Source organism: Pipistrellus kuhlii, unplaced genomic scaffold (assembly GCF_014108245.1).
Source record: "Pipistrellus kuhlii isolate mPipKuh1 unplaced genomic scaffold, mPipKuh1.p scaffold_m20_p_9, whole genome shotgun sequence".
Lineage (NCBI taxonomy): Eukaryota > Metazoa > Chordata > Mammalia > Chiroptera > Vespertilionidae > Pipistrellus > Pipistrellus kuhlii.
The window spans coordinates 49,626,077-49,643,616 of NW_023425595.1; the positions used below are offsets into that span (position 1 = coordinate 49,626,077).

Consider the following 17,540-nt stretch of genomic DNA (forward strand, 5'->3'; position numbering starts at 1 on the left):
GCATGTCCTTTTCCATCCAGGAATAGGTATTTCTCCACATTTATTAGAGTAATAAATGCCCCATATTTTAAAAAAATATATTTTTATGAAGGGAAAGGAGATAGAGATAGAAACATCAGTGATGAGAGAGAATCATTGATTGGCTGCCTCCTGTACATCCCCGACTGGGGATCGAGCCCAAAACATGGGCATGTGCCCTTGACTAGAATCGAACCTGGGGCCCCTCAGTCCTCAGGCATATGCTCTATCCTCTACCAGTGTTTCCCAAAGTGTGGTACGCATTCCCCCGGGGGGACGGGAAGAGTTTGGTGCGGGTACTCCTTGCACCGGAGTTTGGTGGGGATATGCACTGCACCGTGTTTAGCTGCGCCTAATTCTATAATACGTTCTCATGAGTACGAGGGGTACTCAGCGTTACGAAAATTATAGAAGGTGTACACATATGTCAAAAGTTTGGGAAGCCAGCCAGGGCTATGCCCCATATTTTTAATGCCCCGCAGTAGAGTATTAGAGGTGTTAGGTTTGTGACAATGCGTTATACATTTTCACGAATGGGATTGCTTCCCATTATCTTTCCTAAGTGGCAGATGTTTATTGAAGGGTATGAACAAGGTTGGGAGTGGCTGTTCCAGGGATGGTGGGAAGAGGTGGCTCGCTGGAGGAGGTGGGAATGGCCAGAGGAAAGTGTGAGTGCTGCATCCCGGCACCACCACCACTACATGGTCCACCAGCACTAGCACTTGCTGAAAGTGTCTCCAAGGCTGGGCCTGTGTCCGCAAACCTTGGCCTAGGGAAGAGGAGATGGGCACCAACACCCAGCCCTTAGAAGCACCAGCTCTCCTCTTCTCCCTTTCACTGGATTCCCCCTGTTCCCCTCCTCCCCACCCAGAAGTATTCAATCCAATTAGCCTTACTTCTAAGGTGTCTTAAAGACAGGACAGGCCCCAGGGTGCTCCCGGTGCTGGCGCTCCCAGGGCTCATCAGGAAGCTGGCCCAGCAGGCCCTGCTCTCGGCAGGACTCCGAGGCTCTGTGCCCTAGGTCCCAGCTCTTCCACCTGTGCTGGGTGAGAACCAGACCCTGACTGTGCCTGTGCCAGGCCTGCAGGGGGCAGGAGGGAGCGCAGAGGGCAGCCCTTGTTATGTTCCTAGCATGGTGCCAGGCACTGGGGGAAGCTGCAGGCACTATCCCTAAGACTGGAGTTACAGCTGGAATGTATTTCCAGGTTTTGCTACCATGTTAGTGGCCGAGTGTTTCAAGCCATGTCAGTTCTAGAGTGTGTACTGTTGACACACCACCTCCACCACCGCCACTGCCCACATTTGTACTGGGTACCCCGCTTCCTGTCCACCGCTCAGTGGGCCAGCTTGTCTCAGAACACAGATGCTCTGTTGGCCAGTGGAGCTATGGAGACTCCCTTATAGGGACACTGCGAGTATGAATGAGTGGCCTCTAGGTTTTTTTGTTTGTTTTGTTTTTGGTGCAGAAATCTAGTCTTGCAGAAGCGGGGCAGATGAATAGTAAGAAGCAGAGTAAGAGCTGGTCACAGGAGGTGCCTTTTAAGTATTCTCAAAATAAACTTCTATTTCACTGAGTTTCCGTTACTGGCTTTCTAATCCCAGGAACCAAGCAAAAGCATCCCTTACCGCCATACCTATTGCCCGACCTAAGCTCTGAGGGGCTAGGGAAACTCTTAATTAAAAACTAGACCTTTGTGATAGAACAGAACAGGCTCCCAAACTTCCAGCAGCCCTGCTCTCGGCTGGTGAAACCCCCATGTGCCTGCCACACTTACGTACATCTCCTATCAACCATTCCCACCAACCGTCCTTGCAGTTGTTACTATGGTTTCATAGTGAGAAAACTCACTATGCCTGGGTTGCAGACTCGATCCCCAGAAGGGCTCATTGACAGAGGCCAACACACCCCGGTAAGAGGATGGACTTTTGAATAAAGGCAGGCTCAGGTTTGAATCTGGCCCTACCCCCTTAAGGATTTATGGCTTTGTTTGTTTTTTCAAGTTTCCTTACAAACTTCAGTTTCCTTAGCTATGAAACAGGGAAAAGAATGCCTACCGTACAGGGAGTGGTGTCAGTGAAATGGCTGCAGTTCTAGTAAAGCCCCAAGTGACAGAGCTGGGTGTCACTTCCAGGTCCATATGGCTTCAGCGCCCTGGCTCAGCATGGGCCCTTGGACATGGACAGATTCCTCCCTCAAGGCAACACAAGAGGAAGGCAATGAGGAAGCAAGGCATTTTAGCTAAGGCTGTTTCTTGCTCCATAAATCTGAGCTGAAATGAACATTTGTGTGTCCTGGACCAATGACTGATTATACAACGTTGGTTTATATTGTAAAATGTTAGGGAAAGGGAGAAATGGAAATCAGCCTTACTCGTGATTCTCCCTGAACCCATCAGACAGAAACAGGAATCTGAAGTGGATCTCGAAGTAGCGGTGCACCCAATCAGACCCATATGGGAAATCTAATAATGATGCTCACACCTGTAAGCACATTTACATGTAGTTTTAAGGCATTCATGCATGTCTCATCACATATTAACCTTGATCCAATCACTTAGCCTGAATTTCATTTTTATCTTTGAATAATCTGGTACTGTCTTCCTATTAGTATTGCTATGAAGAAAATTGAAAATTACTGCAAAAGCACTTTTTAAATTGTAAAATTGATGATTAAAATTACTTTATTATTAAATGCTTAGAAAAAACACTAGTCACCAAGCCAGTGTGCTCAGTGGTTAAGCATCCAATGAACCAGATCAGGGTTTGATTCCTGGTCAGGGCATATGCCTGGGTTGCAGACTCGATCCCCAGTAGGGGACCTGCAGGAGGCAGCCAATCAATGATGCTCTCTCATTATTGATGTTTTTCTCTCTCCCTTCCTCCAAAATCAATAAACATATAATTAAAAAAAAAAAAAAAAAAAAAAACTCCAAGTATTCACAATCTTGAGTCAATAGCTCAGTTGGGCAATACAGTGCAGGGCATGAGCAAGTCCACCTGAGCTCCATTTCCAGCTCTATTCCTGACTAGGGCTGCATGCACCCATCCATGCTTCCCCTGGGGTAATGCTATAGTGGATATGGTCTTAGAATGGGTCTTTAAGTATATCTGTAAAAGGCTCAATGTTTGGTCCCAAACTTCCTATTTGTGGAAATCACAGCCTGGGTTTATGGAAAACTTCATTTCCTAGCTAAATAGACATCTCCACTTTCCATGTACACATACTCCCAAGATAACAAATAAGCAAAATCCAATTTCCAAAGGTTTTTTAAAAACATTTTATTTCAGAGAGGAGGAAAGAGGTAAGAATCATTGATGGCTGGCTGCCTCCTGCACAGCCCCTACTGAGGATAGAGTCTGCAACCTGGGCATAGGCACTGACTGGGAATTAAACCCTGACCTCCTGGCTCATGGGTTGACACTCAATCACTGACCCACACCGGCCAGGTTCCAAAAGTTGCATGTATTGTTTGATATTACAATTTCCCTAGGCTTTGCATCTAACGTGTAGCAGTTTGCAGACTCTATCTCATTTGACAGAAACATGGTAGCTGAGACTCCAGGAGAAAAGGTGAGTGCCACATGCTTCCTCGGCAAGCTTCAGGAGCTCTCGACTTGGGCCAGGGAGCTTCTGGGAAAGTGAGATACCCTGTGCTCCCTCACACAAATCAGGTGCTTCCTAGTTGATGACACATTTCCATTGTATCATATGGGCCAATGCCCTTTAATCTTTCATCATACTTAAAACACAGATAGATATCATGAATCAACTGTCCTTAAATCCATGTTAGAGAAATGAGAAAGTTAATGTACAAAGAAATACAATATACAAAAGAAAATATGCAATGTTTCATAAGCTGCATACATTTCAACAAAAAAGTTTGGGGACATGAATTTGGTTACTTAGAGCATTAAAAACATTTATTAAGCAGATTACCTTTGGAAGAGTACCTGACTAGAAACATTCAGAGACTGGAAACTGGTTTAAAACAATTCCCAAGTCCTTATCAAATAAGGTATCAATCAAGGAAAAGATACTTTGGAACTTAAAATAAGCAAAGCCTATTCACAATTTAAATGTAGGGGGAAAGGAAAAAAAAACAAAACTAACCAAAGTGAAGTCAGAATGATCATTTACATTTTATAGTCTTTAATTAAGCACATAAAACTGTACTATTTAATATATTTCTCCATGAACTTTTTGTGAAATTCAGATCGCAGCGTATCATTAACAAATCTTTTGTCTTTCTTCTGGTCATCCACACCTTTTGCACAGTTCTTGAAAACAACATCATCATCCCACCTGAAGAAAAAGAAAATAAAATGTTCTTATAATGCTTGTATGAGAAAATACAGCCTGTGAATTGCAAAGCTTAGTCATTACACAGAAAAATGTCCCACACGTATTGAGGCAGCAATTACATAAGCCCCAAAGACAGAATGTGATCTTGCTCTATCACAGCAGAAGGGCAATTCCTATTAGAACATATAAAACATTCTTCTCACTTCACCAGTACAGATGCTTTGACTAACTCAGGAAGCAGAAATACAGCCGAAACCGGTTTGGCTCAGTGGATAGAGCGTCAGCCTGCGGACTGAAGGGTCCCGTGTTCAATTCTGGTCAGGGGCATGTGCCTTGGTTGCGGGCACATCCCCAGTGGGGGGAGTGCAGGAGGCAGCTGACCAATGATTCTCTCTCATTGATGTTTCTGACTCCCTGTCCATCTCTCTTCCTCTCTGTAAAAAAAAAAATCAATAAAATACATATATTTAAAAAAACAGAAATATATAAACTTTAACTGCATAAATATCAAATGTTTTCAGTTCTAAAGCAAAGAGGCAGTACCTGGAACCCAACTCTAGTCGATAACTGACCAATTTACTATAGTTCAGATTATTCGGTTTTAAGTATTTTATCTACTCGTTCATCAGTTAGCATTTAGTAATCATCCACTGTAGTATTTGTATTTTAGGACAACAAAAGGAGAAGTACTGGCATATAACAATAACACTCATATATTGTCACACATCTGCATTAATCATGAAGACACAGAAGTTGAAGAGCTTAGGGCAGGACTGTGGTTGGATTCTTCTGGTTGAGTTTCATAATGCACAAACAAAAAGAACACCCATGAATGGGCTACAAAATAATGTTTTATAGAAAACCAAGAATGTAATTTCAAAATGTCATCTAGCCTATAAAACAAAATCCACTCTGTAATATATATACTCTAACAAATACATATAAAATGGAAGCCCATGCAATGTGTTTGTATGCACAAGTTGCACGCCAGAAGACACTGTACATGGAAAATAAGCAAAGGCATCTGTCAGTAAACTCATCATGGTGCATGACACAGGTGAGTGAAAAGCTGAGCAGAGCTGGGTCAACTGTTGCAGTTGCCACACAATTCCATCTGGATCTAAACAAGCAGGAGAACCAAGTAGAGTTTAAGATCAATATATTTGATGTAGTCTTTCCTCTATCCACCTTCCCAACTCATTCCCAAAAGGCTTTTAGCATCCTTCTCAACATCAACCTGCTCTCCCATGTTGCTAAACCCAATGGCCACTTTCCAGCACTCATTTTACTTGCCCTGTCATCATTACTTGACCTATCCCTCTCCTCTTTTAGAAAGCAAGCTTTGACTGCCCGGCTTCCAAGACACTTACCAATCTCTTTTGCTTCGCTTCCTTCCTCACTTCTTCTTAGCCTGTTTTTTTGTTTGTTTGTTTTTCCCCATTTTTTCTTTTAATCAATATTTACTGGGCACATAGTATGTACTGGGTACCCAGTACGTTCCAGGTATTGATGGTTAACCACCTATTTACTCTCTAAACATTATTCTGTGCTCAGTCCTCTGACTTCTCCCTCTAGCTGTGCTCATTCTCTAGGTGACCTCATCCAGTCTTGGTGGCTTTGGAAAACTTCAGTAGGATGATAGCTCCCAAATTTATTGTTTCTAGCCTGGATTCACTCCATAACCACTCGTCAAACTACCTAATTCAACATCTCCTCATAGATTTATATAACATTCTGAACTTGACATCTTGTATCTGTCACCTCCCTCAAGTATTTTTATTTACATTCTTCCCCATATCTATCCTTTAATGTTCAGCTCAAATACCTTAAGAGTCTGACCTCTGCTGAAATGTCAGCTGCCAGGCAATTACTGCCCTCAACCAATGCTTTGCATTTTAAGGAGTTGTTTTTACTATAAATGAGTTGGGAAGCTATGGGATGGCCCAAAACAGGAGACTATGATCTTTCATTTTAAAAGGACCACAACACTGCTGTTAGGAAAAAACTGGGGGTGGGGAAGGAGAGTATGAGAGCGTAAACAGACCAGTGAGGGCCCTGCATCACTCCGGATTGGAGGTGGGAGCAGTGGAGCTGGTGAGAAATCAGATAGGTGTGAAAGCTAAGCCTATAGGGTTCCTTGATCACCTTATACAAAATAACAATCAAGCTTCCTCTCACTCAGCATTTCTTATAAACGATTCTATTTTATTTGCCTATGTATCACTATCTCAAGTACTATATTCAGTTATTATTGTTTTGCTTCTGTTAAGGGTGGTAGTGATTATTTGCTTAATAATGGTTTTCCTATGTAGCAGATAACTTAAAAAAATTTTTTTTAATTGACTTTAGAGAGAGGAAGAGGGGATGGAGAGGGAGGGAGGGACAGAGAGAATATAAATCATCAGTTTGTTGTTCCACTTTAATTATGCATTCATTGGTTGCTTCTAGTATATACCCTGATCGAGGATCAACCCACAGCCTAAGTGGCTTACCAGGATGACACTCAAACCAGCTGAGCTACTTGGACAGGGCTATATTCAGTATTTATTGTTAAAAATCTCTTCCTCTTTCGCCTTCTACTTCACCCCTCCAAACACGCACACTATACAGAAGAGTAAACATGGTAGGCCTAAAACTATCCTTAGAAAGGTGCCGCTTGCAAGACTGGCCCTAAGCTAGCATTTGGGAACCTGGACTCCAAGAATCTTCTATCACTGTGCCCAGACTCTTTGTATAAACAATGTGGTTTATGTGGAACACCTGTTTCCCTTCTGGAAGTCTGAATTTGGGTATGTGGTAGGCAGAGGTCACCTTTATGACTAGTCCCCCATACTCTTGGGCATGGAGTCTCCAAAGGGCTTCCCTGGGCAGAACCATCGCACATTTTCATTGCCAGGGGAAAGGGTGTGCTGTGTGTGGCCCTCATGGAAGAGACAGAGCACCTGGATTCCTTTTCCCCTTATGATCTGGCTGTGTAACTTTACTATGTTTGTCATGAATACAACTACTATAAGCTGAGTCCCGAGTCCTTCTAGTGAGTCTCCGAATGTGAAGGGTGGACTTGGAACCCTTGACACATATAGCTAAAATGTAAACTTCATAGGATGAAAGGCTCAGTGCACTGCTCCATCTCTAATGCTTACCATAGTAGCTGGTTACTGTAAATATCTATGGAAAATATATTATTTCCTTTCATTCTCCTTCTCCCATTATTCCAAAATCGGACACAGATGATTATCAGTGAAAAGTGTGATTTTAAAAGCTTTACAGTTTGCTATAAAACCCTTATGTGTGTATGTACTTTCAAATGATTACTGTATATAGTACCTTCTTTTAACTTTGAAGTTGGCCTGAGGCTGGGATGGGCCAGTGAGATTAAGGAGAGGGTTTCCACTCAGAATGTTTTCCATACGAATCCTTTCTTCTTCAGCTTTTTGTTCTTGTTCCTGTCAAAGACAGGGGAAGATTCATATTTACTTATAGTAACTTCAGGGCCAATCTTATACAACTCATATAGTAAAAGACTGTTAGGGATAAGAATTAAAGTAGTGTTGTTTTTTGTTTGTTTTCAAGACATACCAGAAAGTTTTCCTTTTCAAAATAAAATCAATATTTTTATTATGTTTCATACATGCATCATTCATTACTGTCTTCTGACTCTAAAACTCTTCAGATGCATACTTAAATCTTTCTTTTTTGAAGTAATCACAAAATTGCTTATTTTAAGAGAGTAGACCACTAAACATCCTAATGATTCAAGTATACTAGCCTGGCTGGTGTGGCTCAGTGATTGAGTGTCTAGGAGGTCACCATTTGATTCCTGGTCAGGGAACTTGCCCAGGTTTTAGGCTCCATTCTCAGTTAGGCGGCTTGCAGGAGTAGCCAAGAAATGATTCTTTCTCATCATTGATGTTTCTATCTCTCTCTCTCCCTCTCTAAAATTAAAAATATATTTTAAAATGCATGTATATTTTATTAAATATATTTTATTGATTTTTTACAGAGAGGAAGTGAGAGGGACAGAGTTAGAAACATCAATGAGATTGAAACACCGATCAGCTGCCTCCTGCACACTCCTTAGTGGGGATGTGCCTGCAACCAAGGCACACCCCCCGACTGGAATCGAATCATGGACCCTTCAGTCTGCAGGCCGACCCTCCATCCACTGGGCCAAACCGGTTAGGGCAAATGCATGTATATTTTAAATATATATATACACTAGACATAAAAGACATTGAGCAAAGCTATTATCTCAATTTTAAAAGACTATACATAACTGAATATAAATATTTTGTTTTGCATTACTAACAATGTAAACATGAATTTCTAAAATTGTTGACACGTTTTATTAACCAAAAAGTATCTCCTAAAATAAGACAAAGCTATCAAAATTATATTGTTAACATGCATTTCTACAAATTTACCTGAAGCTTATCATTTTGTCCTTGACTTGTTACTTTATATTTTTATACCTCTAATACCTTACCAGTTACAAGCTTATCTTTCTTCACTCATATTTTAGCATGAACTTCTTTAAAATCAAACCCCCCTCAGTTTCATTCTTAAAATTAGTTAGATAAAATGTCTAAAAATCCATAACCATAACTTCTAGACCTGCCTGATTCCATGCTATCTTAACCCAAAGATAAATCCCAATTTGCCGTGTCGTGGGTGATAAATTAATAACTTCATCAGGCATGGATAAAAAGACTTTCTGGAAGTCTATTTAAAAAATAAACCTAGGTTGCCCTGGCCGGTTTGCTCAGTGGTTAAAATATTGTTGGCTTGTAGTCCAGGATTCAATTCCTGATCAAGGGCATGTACTGTGTTTTAGACTCGATCTCTGGCCCTCATTGGAGCACATGTAGGAGGCAACCAATCAATGTGTTTCTCTCCCATCTGTTTCTCTCTTTCTCCCTCTCCCTCCCCGCTCTGCTTTCCACTCTCTCTAAAAAAAAAAATGGAAAAAATATCCTCAGGTGAGAATTAACAGCAACAAAATAAATAAATAAAACTTATGTTAAACCTCCTGGAAAAAATAACCTGATTTTCAGTACAGGGTGATACTTCATTTTTTAAAAAAATAATATATTTTATTGATTTTACACAGAGAGGAATTGAGAGGGATAGAGGATTAGAAACATCGATGAGAGAGATACATTGACCAGCTGCCTCTTGCACACCCCCCACTGGGGATGTGCCCGAACCAAGGTACGTGCCCTTGACCGGAATTGAACCTGGAACCTTTCAGTCCGCAGGCCGACGCTCTATCCACTGAGCCAAACCGGTTTCGGTGATACTTCATTTTTTTATTTTATTTTATTAAATTTATTGGGGTGGTATGGGTTAATAGAATTATACAGGTTTCAGGTGCACAATTCTACAACATATCATCTGTACACTGAATTGTGTGTTCACCACCCCGAAGTTCAGTTTCTGTCATCACCATCTATCTCCCCTATACCCTCCCTCTCCACCCACCTCTACAATCACACTTGTCCATGGTCGTCTTCTTTTATTTGCTAAATCCCTCTACGTCCCTCCCCTTCCAATTCCCCCAACATTCAACTGTGAACACTGGATTTCATTTTCTTATGAGGTCAAATAACTGAAAGGCGGTAAAATGCAATTTTCAGGGGGAAAGAATAATTTAGGCCATTGCTCAGATCTTTAATAAAGTCAGGAACATCCATATATATTAAGAACAGATAGCTTTCTAAAACTATGTATTTATATTTTAACAAATTATATTAATGTTGAAATTTAAGATTACTCTGAGATGCTAGGAAAATAGGAGCTCAAGTATACAATGTATCCGAACCTATGCCAATGTGTGGGATGTAATAAGGTCCTGGCCATTCTGTGTTTGGATTATATTTCCTTTGGAGTTACTGGCTGGTTGCTACACACAGCCCTGGAAAAAAAGATGCCAACTCTTTCCATATTCAAGTACCAGGCACACTATGGGGATAACATCCAAACCACCCTGTTTTTTAAATAAAAAATTATTTGAACAGTCACATTATTAATTTATGTCCTGTCTGTGGTTGCTTGTGCTACAACAGGCAGAGCTGAACAGTCGTGACAGGAGCCATGTTGCCCACAAGCCCAAAGTAGTTATAATCTGGCCCTTTATAGAAAGCTTTCCAACTCTTGATATGGGCAGACTGGTTTGAAATGTTCTTTTAGGACACACAAAAGCAACCACTAGAAAGCCAGGCCAACAGGAAACAAAAACTCAGTCAACTCCAAGAAACACCAACACATTTTTGTACAGAGACCAGATGAACCTCACAAAATTACAAGATCTCCTGAAATGTTTATCTTCCTTAAAGGTTAGCCAAAGTATTTAAATTGCTCATCTCTCTATGCATTCAGAACAATTGCCCTCTAGTGGTGTACAAGTGATTTTAGAAATGTCTGTTCTTAAATTCTTTGATTTCTACAATAGATGTAAAAATTATAAGCTATTATAGAAGTTATGCTATTCTATGGCAAACTCTGATAATTGAATAGTAAAATATTTTTCTTCTTCCAGACTGAATTCTAGCAGTCCTCAAAGCCTATCCCAAACTTGATCTCTTTTCTAATGGCCTTTCTGTTAACTCTACAATCTCCCTAGATTCCAAGCATTCTCCTATGCCAGTCTTTTCCCTAAGTCTTCTTCCTCTTTTTTAAAACAGAACAAATTTTGGCTCACATGAAATCTTACCCACATGCCACAGAACAGCTGCTCTGTTCTGCTTAAAAGGGCAGACAGTTATCTCTACTTGGACATCTCATAATGTACCAAGTATCCAATTCAACATGTTCTGAACAGAACTCATCATCTCTTTTCTCTCTACCTCCCTTCTCTATCACCTTTCTTTTCTCTCTGCCCATCCTTCTGTATTCCGTTCCTGAATGGCACCAACATATAATCTACCCAGAAAATGGGGTCATCTTTATTGCCACAGCTGATCAGTCAATTTATTTGGTCAATCCTACCTCCTTGATAGCTCCTATTAGCATCTATTTACTTTTTTCAATTCCAACTCCTATTAAGCACAATTATCATAACTGCATGTGAGGATTATTGGAATAGCTTCTTCCATACTTTTGCCAAAATAATCTTTCTAAAATGCCTTATCTCACCAATCTCCTGTTAAAACTAACTAGCTGCTCCTATTCTTCCAAACAGAGTCCAGCCGAGACCGGTTTGGCTCAATGGATAGAGCGTCGGCTTGGGGACTGAAGGGACCAGGGTTCGATTCCGGTCAAGGGCATGTACCTTGGTTGCGGGCATATCCCCAGTAGGGGGTGTGCAAGAGGCAGCTGATCGATGACTCTCTCATCGATGTTTCTAGCTTTCTATCTCTCTCCCTTTTCTCTGTACAAAATCAATATATATATGTATATATATATTGTGTGTGTATATATATATATATATATATATATATTTGAAAAAGATGAAAAGAGTCCAAATTCCTTTACCATTGGTTTATAATATTTTTTAAAACTGATTTCAGAGGAAGGGAGAGGAAGAGATAGAAACATTAATGATGAAAGAAAATTACTGATCAGCTGCCTCCAGCACGCACCCCAGGGGACCCAGCCCACAAGCCAGGCATGTGCCCTGACCAGGAATCTAACCATGACCTCCTGGTTCATAGATCGAAGTTCAACCACTGAGCCATGCTGGCCAAGCTCTCTAATGCTTTGACCTGTTCTTGCCTCCAATTTCATCTATTTTTATTACTATGTGTCTTATTTAATTACAATTGTCTTTGAGTTAGATATTCTTTTCTCCTTTTGCGTAAATTGAAAGACTTTGGAGACTCAGAGAAGTTAGGTAAAATGCCCTAAATTACATAAAATCTATTGACAGACTGCTTCAACAAGTGCCTAGAAAGTAGGCTGTGGCAGGAGACAGGGGAGACAAGATTATATCATTATATTCATGAGTTCTTTGTAGGCCATGACTAAATCATTTTTTATTCTTCTGACACTTAATAATCATTAACTAAATGTCAGTTGAGCAAAGAAACAAATAAGTGGATAAAGAGCAAGATGAGTAATTATTATTAAGCATGCCTGAACTATTTGGAAAGAATTTCCCACATTACCAAGTGACTTAAAATGCCATAAAAATTTATCATATTTATAGATCTACAGGTGCCATATCTAGACTTACCAAGGACAATTTCCAATATAAGATTTTACTTGAAATTAAAAATATTTCTACTTTAGTTTATGAAAGAAGATGTAAATATTTAACACTTTCATTTTACCTTCCTGGCTTGCTCTTCGGCTCTTTCTTTTTTAATTTTTTCTAGTTCTGCAAGAAGAGCTGCAGTATCATCGTCATCACTCTCCTCTTCAAAATCTTCATCTTCATCTTCCTCCTAAAAAAGAATGTGATGGCCCATTGAAGGGAAATTCACATTATGTTTTTCCTCCATAAAAATTGCCAGGTCTTTGGAGCAGGATTAATTTTCCCAGTGGGAGAGATAGATGCACCTAGATATTATTAAAATCAACAACTAAACCCACAAAAAAGCTTATGAAAACTCACTAAAATGTCAACCCCTGTTATGTTTTAGAGATTGCAACAACAAATAGTATAATAAAATACCTTTCAAATTTACATGGTCAAAGGGAGTTTAGACATAAAAATATTTCTAAAACTAGAAAGAAAACTTTACACTGATATACATAACACATATATACATAGTGTATCACCCTAAGAATCAAAAGTTTTATACAGCCTAAAAGTTAGACCTATTAGGATAACTGAAAGTACTAAAAGGGCAGTAACTTTTCAGAAGAAACCAATTTTAAATGAATAATCATTAGTCTCACCGAGTTCCCTATATTTACTGAATTATTTAATTCAATCTGTCTAGAATTGCTGATTTATGTGCTTAATCAGATGCTACTCATATAAGATCACTCAGATTTCACTGTAAGTAGAAAACTACAAATTAACTGTGGGTCCCATTGGATTTCCATGTCACTGAAGCACTAATCCTTAAGATTTCCCACTTAACTCACTTCCCTCCCTCAGCACAGAGGGAGCCAGTAAGTGACTGCACTCTGGAGGGGCATCAGCGGAATCTGATGTGGAAAGGCCCGAGTTCAACTTCAGGGGCTGCTATTGTCAGAGCGAGCGTCCAGTCTGAAGAGTGCCCTCTGGAGATTGATAACATGGCACCCCAAACTCTGTGGGTATATATAGGGAAATTATTTTTTTTAGTGAAGCATATTCTTTAATAAATCACTTCTGTATTTGGTTCTCCAGAGATAAAGTTTGATTAACCAGCAATACTTTGTTTTAAAATCAACTATAAAATTTAGCATTTGTATAACAGTTAAGTAAAAATAAGTACAGAGCATTTGTTAAAGTCAAAAGAATAAAAAAAAAAAATCAGAAAACATGACATAAATTACTAAGGAGAAGAAAGGAGGAAACAACATACATCTGTCAGAGGGTCATCTGCATCGAGGTTGGCAGCAGGAATCTGGTCTAGCCGAGGCTTCTTGGACACCGAAGAGGAGGTTGTATGTTCTGGGAAAGACAAACAACACTTAGCTCACTGAGACAAAGACTGCATTTCTTGTAACATTTTAGGCACCTGTGAGTACAAATAACTTAGATTATGTCTATCATGACACAGGATCAAAACCACAGTATCTGGCTTAAATAAGCCCCAGATAATAAATATTTGAAAAAATTAATGAAAGCATTGATTTTTAAAATTAATTTCTTTACTAATTAAGGTATCACATAGAAAGCATTAATTTTAATATGGGAACTATAACCTCTCTCAGGAAATTTAGAGAATAGTTTACATAAGCTGGAAACATATGCCCCTAGATGCCTTTCCAACAAAAAATGAGAGAACTTCATAGGCAGAAACCATGGGGCCTCAAAAAGTCTGGCTCTTATAAACAGTTTGATCTAAAATGAAAAAATGGCTACTAAATATCCCCAAGTCATCTTATTCCTTCTACAGAACCGTAAAAAAATGGAACTAGAATCAACTTTATTATCACCTCTAATCTAATCTAACCAAAACTGACCATATCATTTAATAGTCTTGCAACTTACACCAATATTTAAAAGCAAACAAACACAGCCCTAACTGGTTTGGTTCAGTGGATAGAGCATCAGCCTGCAGACTGAAAGGTCCCAGGTTCGATTCCGATCAAGGGCAAGTACCTTGGTTGTGGGCACATTCCCACTAGGGGGTGTGCAGGAGGCAGCTGATCGATGTTTCTCTCTCATTGATGTTTCTGATTCTCTATCCCTCTCCCTTCCTCTCTGTAAAAGATCAATAAAATATATTTAAAAAAATAAAAATAAAACAAACACACACAAACAGTAACCTACTCCAAATACCAAGTGAAAGAAAAAATATTGTCAACAACCTTATGAGACATATGTGTTGGTACCTCGAGTTGGACGATCTCTATTCTTTTCTCTTGCAGCAACTCTCTCTCTCTCTTCTAATTCTCTTCTGAAGTCACGGTTCCGAACCTCTTCAGGGGCATCCTGAGTGGTCTGTCTAAAGTAGAAACAAGGGGGGAGGGGCAATGTTAAAATATGTACACAGATTAATAATTTAATAAAAACAAAACAAAACAACAACAAAAAAACAAACAAAAAATAAAGTAGAAACAAACCAGGGCAAAAATGTTTCTAAAAAACATATGGCTGTAGCAATGGAAGATAATTCACAAAAAGCAACTTTGTCCTTGAGTCCCTCCAGCACAAAAGAAGGAATTGGACGAGATATTGCCCCAACCTGAGAGTTATTTATAGGCATCCACATGGTATTTGCAATATTTCAAGAATCCCAAAATGAATCACATATATTCCCATAATAAGGCTAGAGATCCATTAAAATGTCTTTATTTTTTTGTTAGTAGGTCAACTCAGGGAACATTACAATAACACTTCTATTCTCATATTGATTAGTACCGAGAGTGCATTGTCTCTCTGAAGTAATGTTATTATTTTTTCCATCTACCTAAGGATATTCTTGGTTAACAGGAATTTCTGCTTACAATCATAGCATATAATTTTAATGTTAGATATTCTATTTCAATCTATATAAAAATAGATTACTTAAGTGATATAACCCAAACATATTACTATCTCCATGACCATGCCACGTAACCCTCTTGCTTTGTGAACAAGAAGAAAATGAGTCTTCATTACCTATATTTTATCTTTGTATGAGAGGGTAGGTCTCTACTTGAATACTGCTTTGAGAGTTGGCTCAAATCACCTTCTCCTTTTCCTCTCCCGCCTCTCGCAGGTTCAAAAGTTGGCCGAGCTGCTGTTGTCATCTTTTATGCTTTGAAGACAAGTAATACCAAGTTTATTTCCCAAATGGCAAATTCTCATTTCTTAAAGTATTAATATCCATCCCTGTGAAGTAATTTCCGTAGCTCATTTTCCAAAACTTACTTAAATAACAGTTCTCAAGAAAACAAATAATGAGCCGAAACCGGTTTGGCTCAGTGGCAGAGCGTCGGTCTGTGGACTGAAAGGTCCCAGGTTCGATTCCCGTCTGGGGCATGTACCTTGGTTGCGGGCACATCCCCGGTGGGGTGTGTGCAAGAGGCAGCTAGTCGATGATTATCTCTCATCGACGTTTCTAGCTCTCTATCTCTCCCCCTTCCTCTCTGTAAAAAATCAATAAAATATATATTTTTTAAATCCTTAAAAAAAAGAAAGAAAACAAATAATGAGGCTCAGGGTGTACAAAGATTAAGGCTTCTTAGGTAACTTCTATTTAGTACAAAAAGTTCTGTCATGAAGATCTGAGTTTGTGTCCCTGTTCTTCTGCCTCTGTGGCCTTGAGCAAGTCACCAAGCTTAAGTTTCTGTCATCTGTGGAATGGGGGTATTCTTCGTAAGATTATTATGAGATCTGAGCGGCAAAGCCCTTGTAAAATGCAGTATTGCCACGACCTAGTTTTAAAAGTTCTCAACTCCACCAGATCCCTATGGCTCACATCTTATCTAAACCTCACACAACAGAAAACAGGCTAGAAAGTACAAAAGGAATATTTAAAACACACACACACACACACACACACACACACACACAAAAGGTAATTTAATCACTTCTTGTCCTGGATAAAGTGTGCTAAACCTCTGTAACAGTTACCACGGCCTAGGCGGTTTGGCTCAGTGACAGAGCCCCGGCCCTCGGACCAAAGGGTCCGGGTTCGATTCTGGCCAAGGAAGGTACCTCGGTTGCAGGTTCCTCCCCGGCCTGGGCCCTGGTCAGGGCTCCTCCGGGAGGCACCACATCGATGTGTTTCTCCCATATCAGTATATTTCTCCCTGTCTTGCCCTTACTCTTCCACTCTCTCTAAAAACAATGGGGAAAATGTCTTTGCATGAGTATTAAATAACAAAAACAAAGTTACCTGGGCAAAACTCTCCAGCCTTTTTGTTGATCCAACTTTTTCTTACAGCAGCCAATACAGTACAAGTCAGATATTTTGTAAGTTAAAATTTAAGGAATGCTCGAAAGACAGGAACCTCACCCCCAAAGGATGCTGATAAAATCAGGGACCCGGCCTTAAGCTACTTTTGGTTATGAACAGCCAAAATAACATTAAAATAACAATCCAAGTGGCTACTGAGACCCCGTTAAGCGTCGGAAAAGCTAGTGTGCGGGGGATGTGGGGGGAATTGGTACGTCTCTAGATTTTCAAAAAAAAAAAAGCGGGGGGGGGGGAAGGAATGTACGTGTCCAGTAGGGGAGAAACTATTTCCGGCCGCTGAGGGCGCCGCAGTCTCCCTCTCGCCCCGGGGTAACTATTCCCGTCTCCATTCGGGATGTCTGCAGGAACTCGCTGACTTCGCCCCGCCGACTGGGCGAGGGCTGGGGAGGCCCGGACCCCGCAGACCGCCGTCTGCAGTGCTGCCTCCGCGCTGCGCTCTCCGCGGCTCCCGGGACCCAAAGCAGCGCCCGCCGCCCCGGGGCCTCCTCCCACGTAGGGTCCTCCGCCCGCGATTCCGATTCCAACCGCCCTTTCCCGCTGCACTCGGATCAGAAAGACAGCCTGCTCTCGTCCCGCCTAGGATCTACCTTGGCCGGGGTCCCTCCGATTCGGCAGCCTCCCGGAGATCACCCAGACATCTTAATCGGCCCTTGGGCTCCCAGAATCCTTTGCATCCGGGGGTCACAGCCCAAGACCCGGAAGTGAACTCCGAG

The 17,540-nt window shown here is 40.6% G+C and overlaps 1 protein-coding gene across 3 annotated transcripts; it reads right to left on the minus strand.

Annotated features, from left to right (window-relative positions):
* Positions 1-4,151: 4,151 nt before the first annotated feature.
* On the minus strand, positions 4,152-17,537 carry CWC15 (CWC15 spliceosome associated protein homolog). 3 transcript variants are annotated; one of them, XM_036427202.2, is made up of 7 exons: positions 17,415-17,537; positions 15,525-15,663; positions 14,756-14,868; positions 13,780-13,868; positions 12,592-12,705; positions 7,649-7,767; positions 4,152-4,321 (listed from the first exon to the last, which is right to left on the minus strand). In XM_036427202.2, the coding sequence occupies exons 2-7, from the start codon at positions 15,653-15,655 to the stop codon at positions 4,192-4,194; spliced, it is 696 nt and encodes a 231-aa protein (XP_036283095.1). In that variant the 5' UTR covers positions 15,656-15,663; positions 17,415-17,537; the 3' UTR covers positions 4,152-4,191. The 3 variants fall into 3 exon arrangements, with proteins under 3 accessions (XP_036283095.1, XP_036283094.1, XP_036283096.1); XM_036427201.2 differs by lacking the exon at positions 17,415-17,537 and adding an exon at positions 17,389-17,413; XM_036427203.2 differs by lacking the exon at positions 17,415-17,537 and adding an exon at positions 16,747-16,793.
* Between the last annotated feature and the right edge of the window lie 3 nt (positions 17,538-17,540).

Excerpts from the sequence above, each read along its gene's own strand:
- CWC15 (XM_036427202.2), bottom strand. The coding sequence starts at position 15,655 with ATGACAACAGCAGCTCGGCCAACTTTTGAACCTGCGAGAGGCGGGAGA. Across the intron at positions 14,869-15,524 it reads CATACAAAGATAAAATATAG|ACAGACCACTCAGGATGCCC; the intron begins GTAATGAAGACT and ends TTTCTACTTTAG. Across the intron at positions 4,322-7,648 it reads AACTTCAAAGTTAAAAGAAG|GTGGGATGATGATGTTGTTT; the intron begins GTACTATATACA and ends CTTTTTCTTCAG.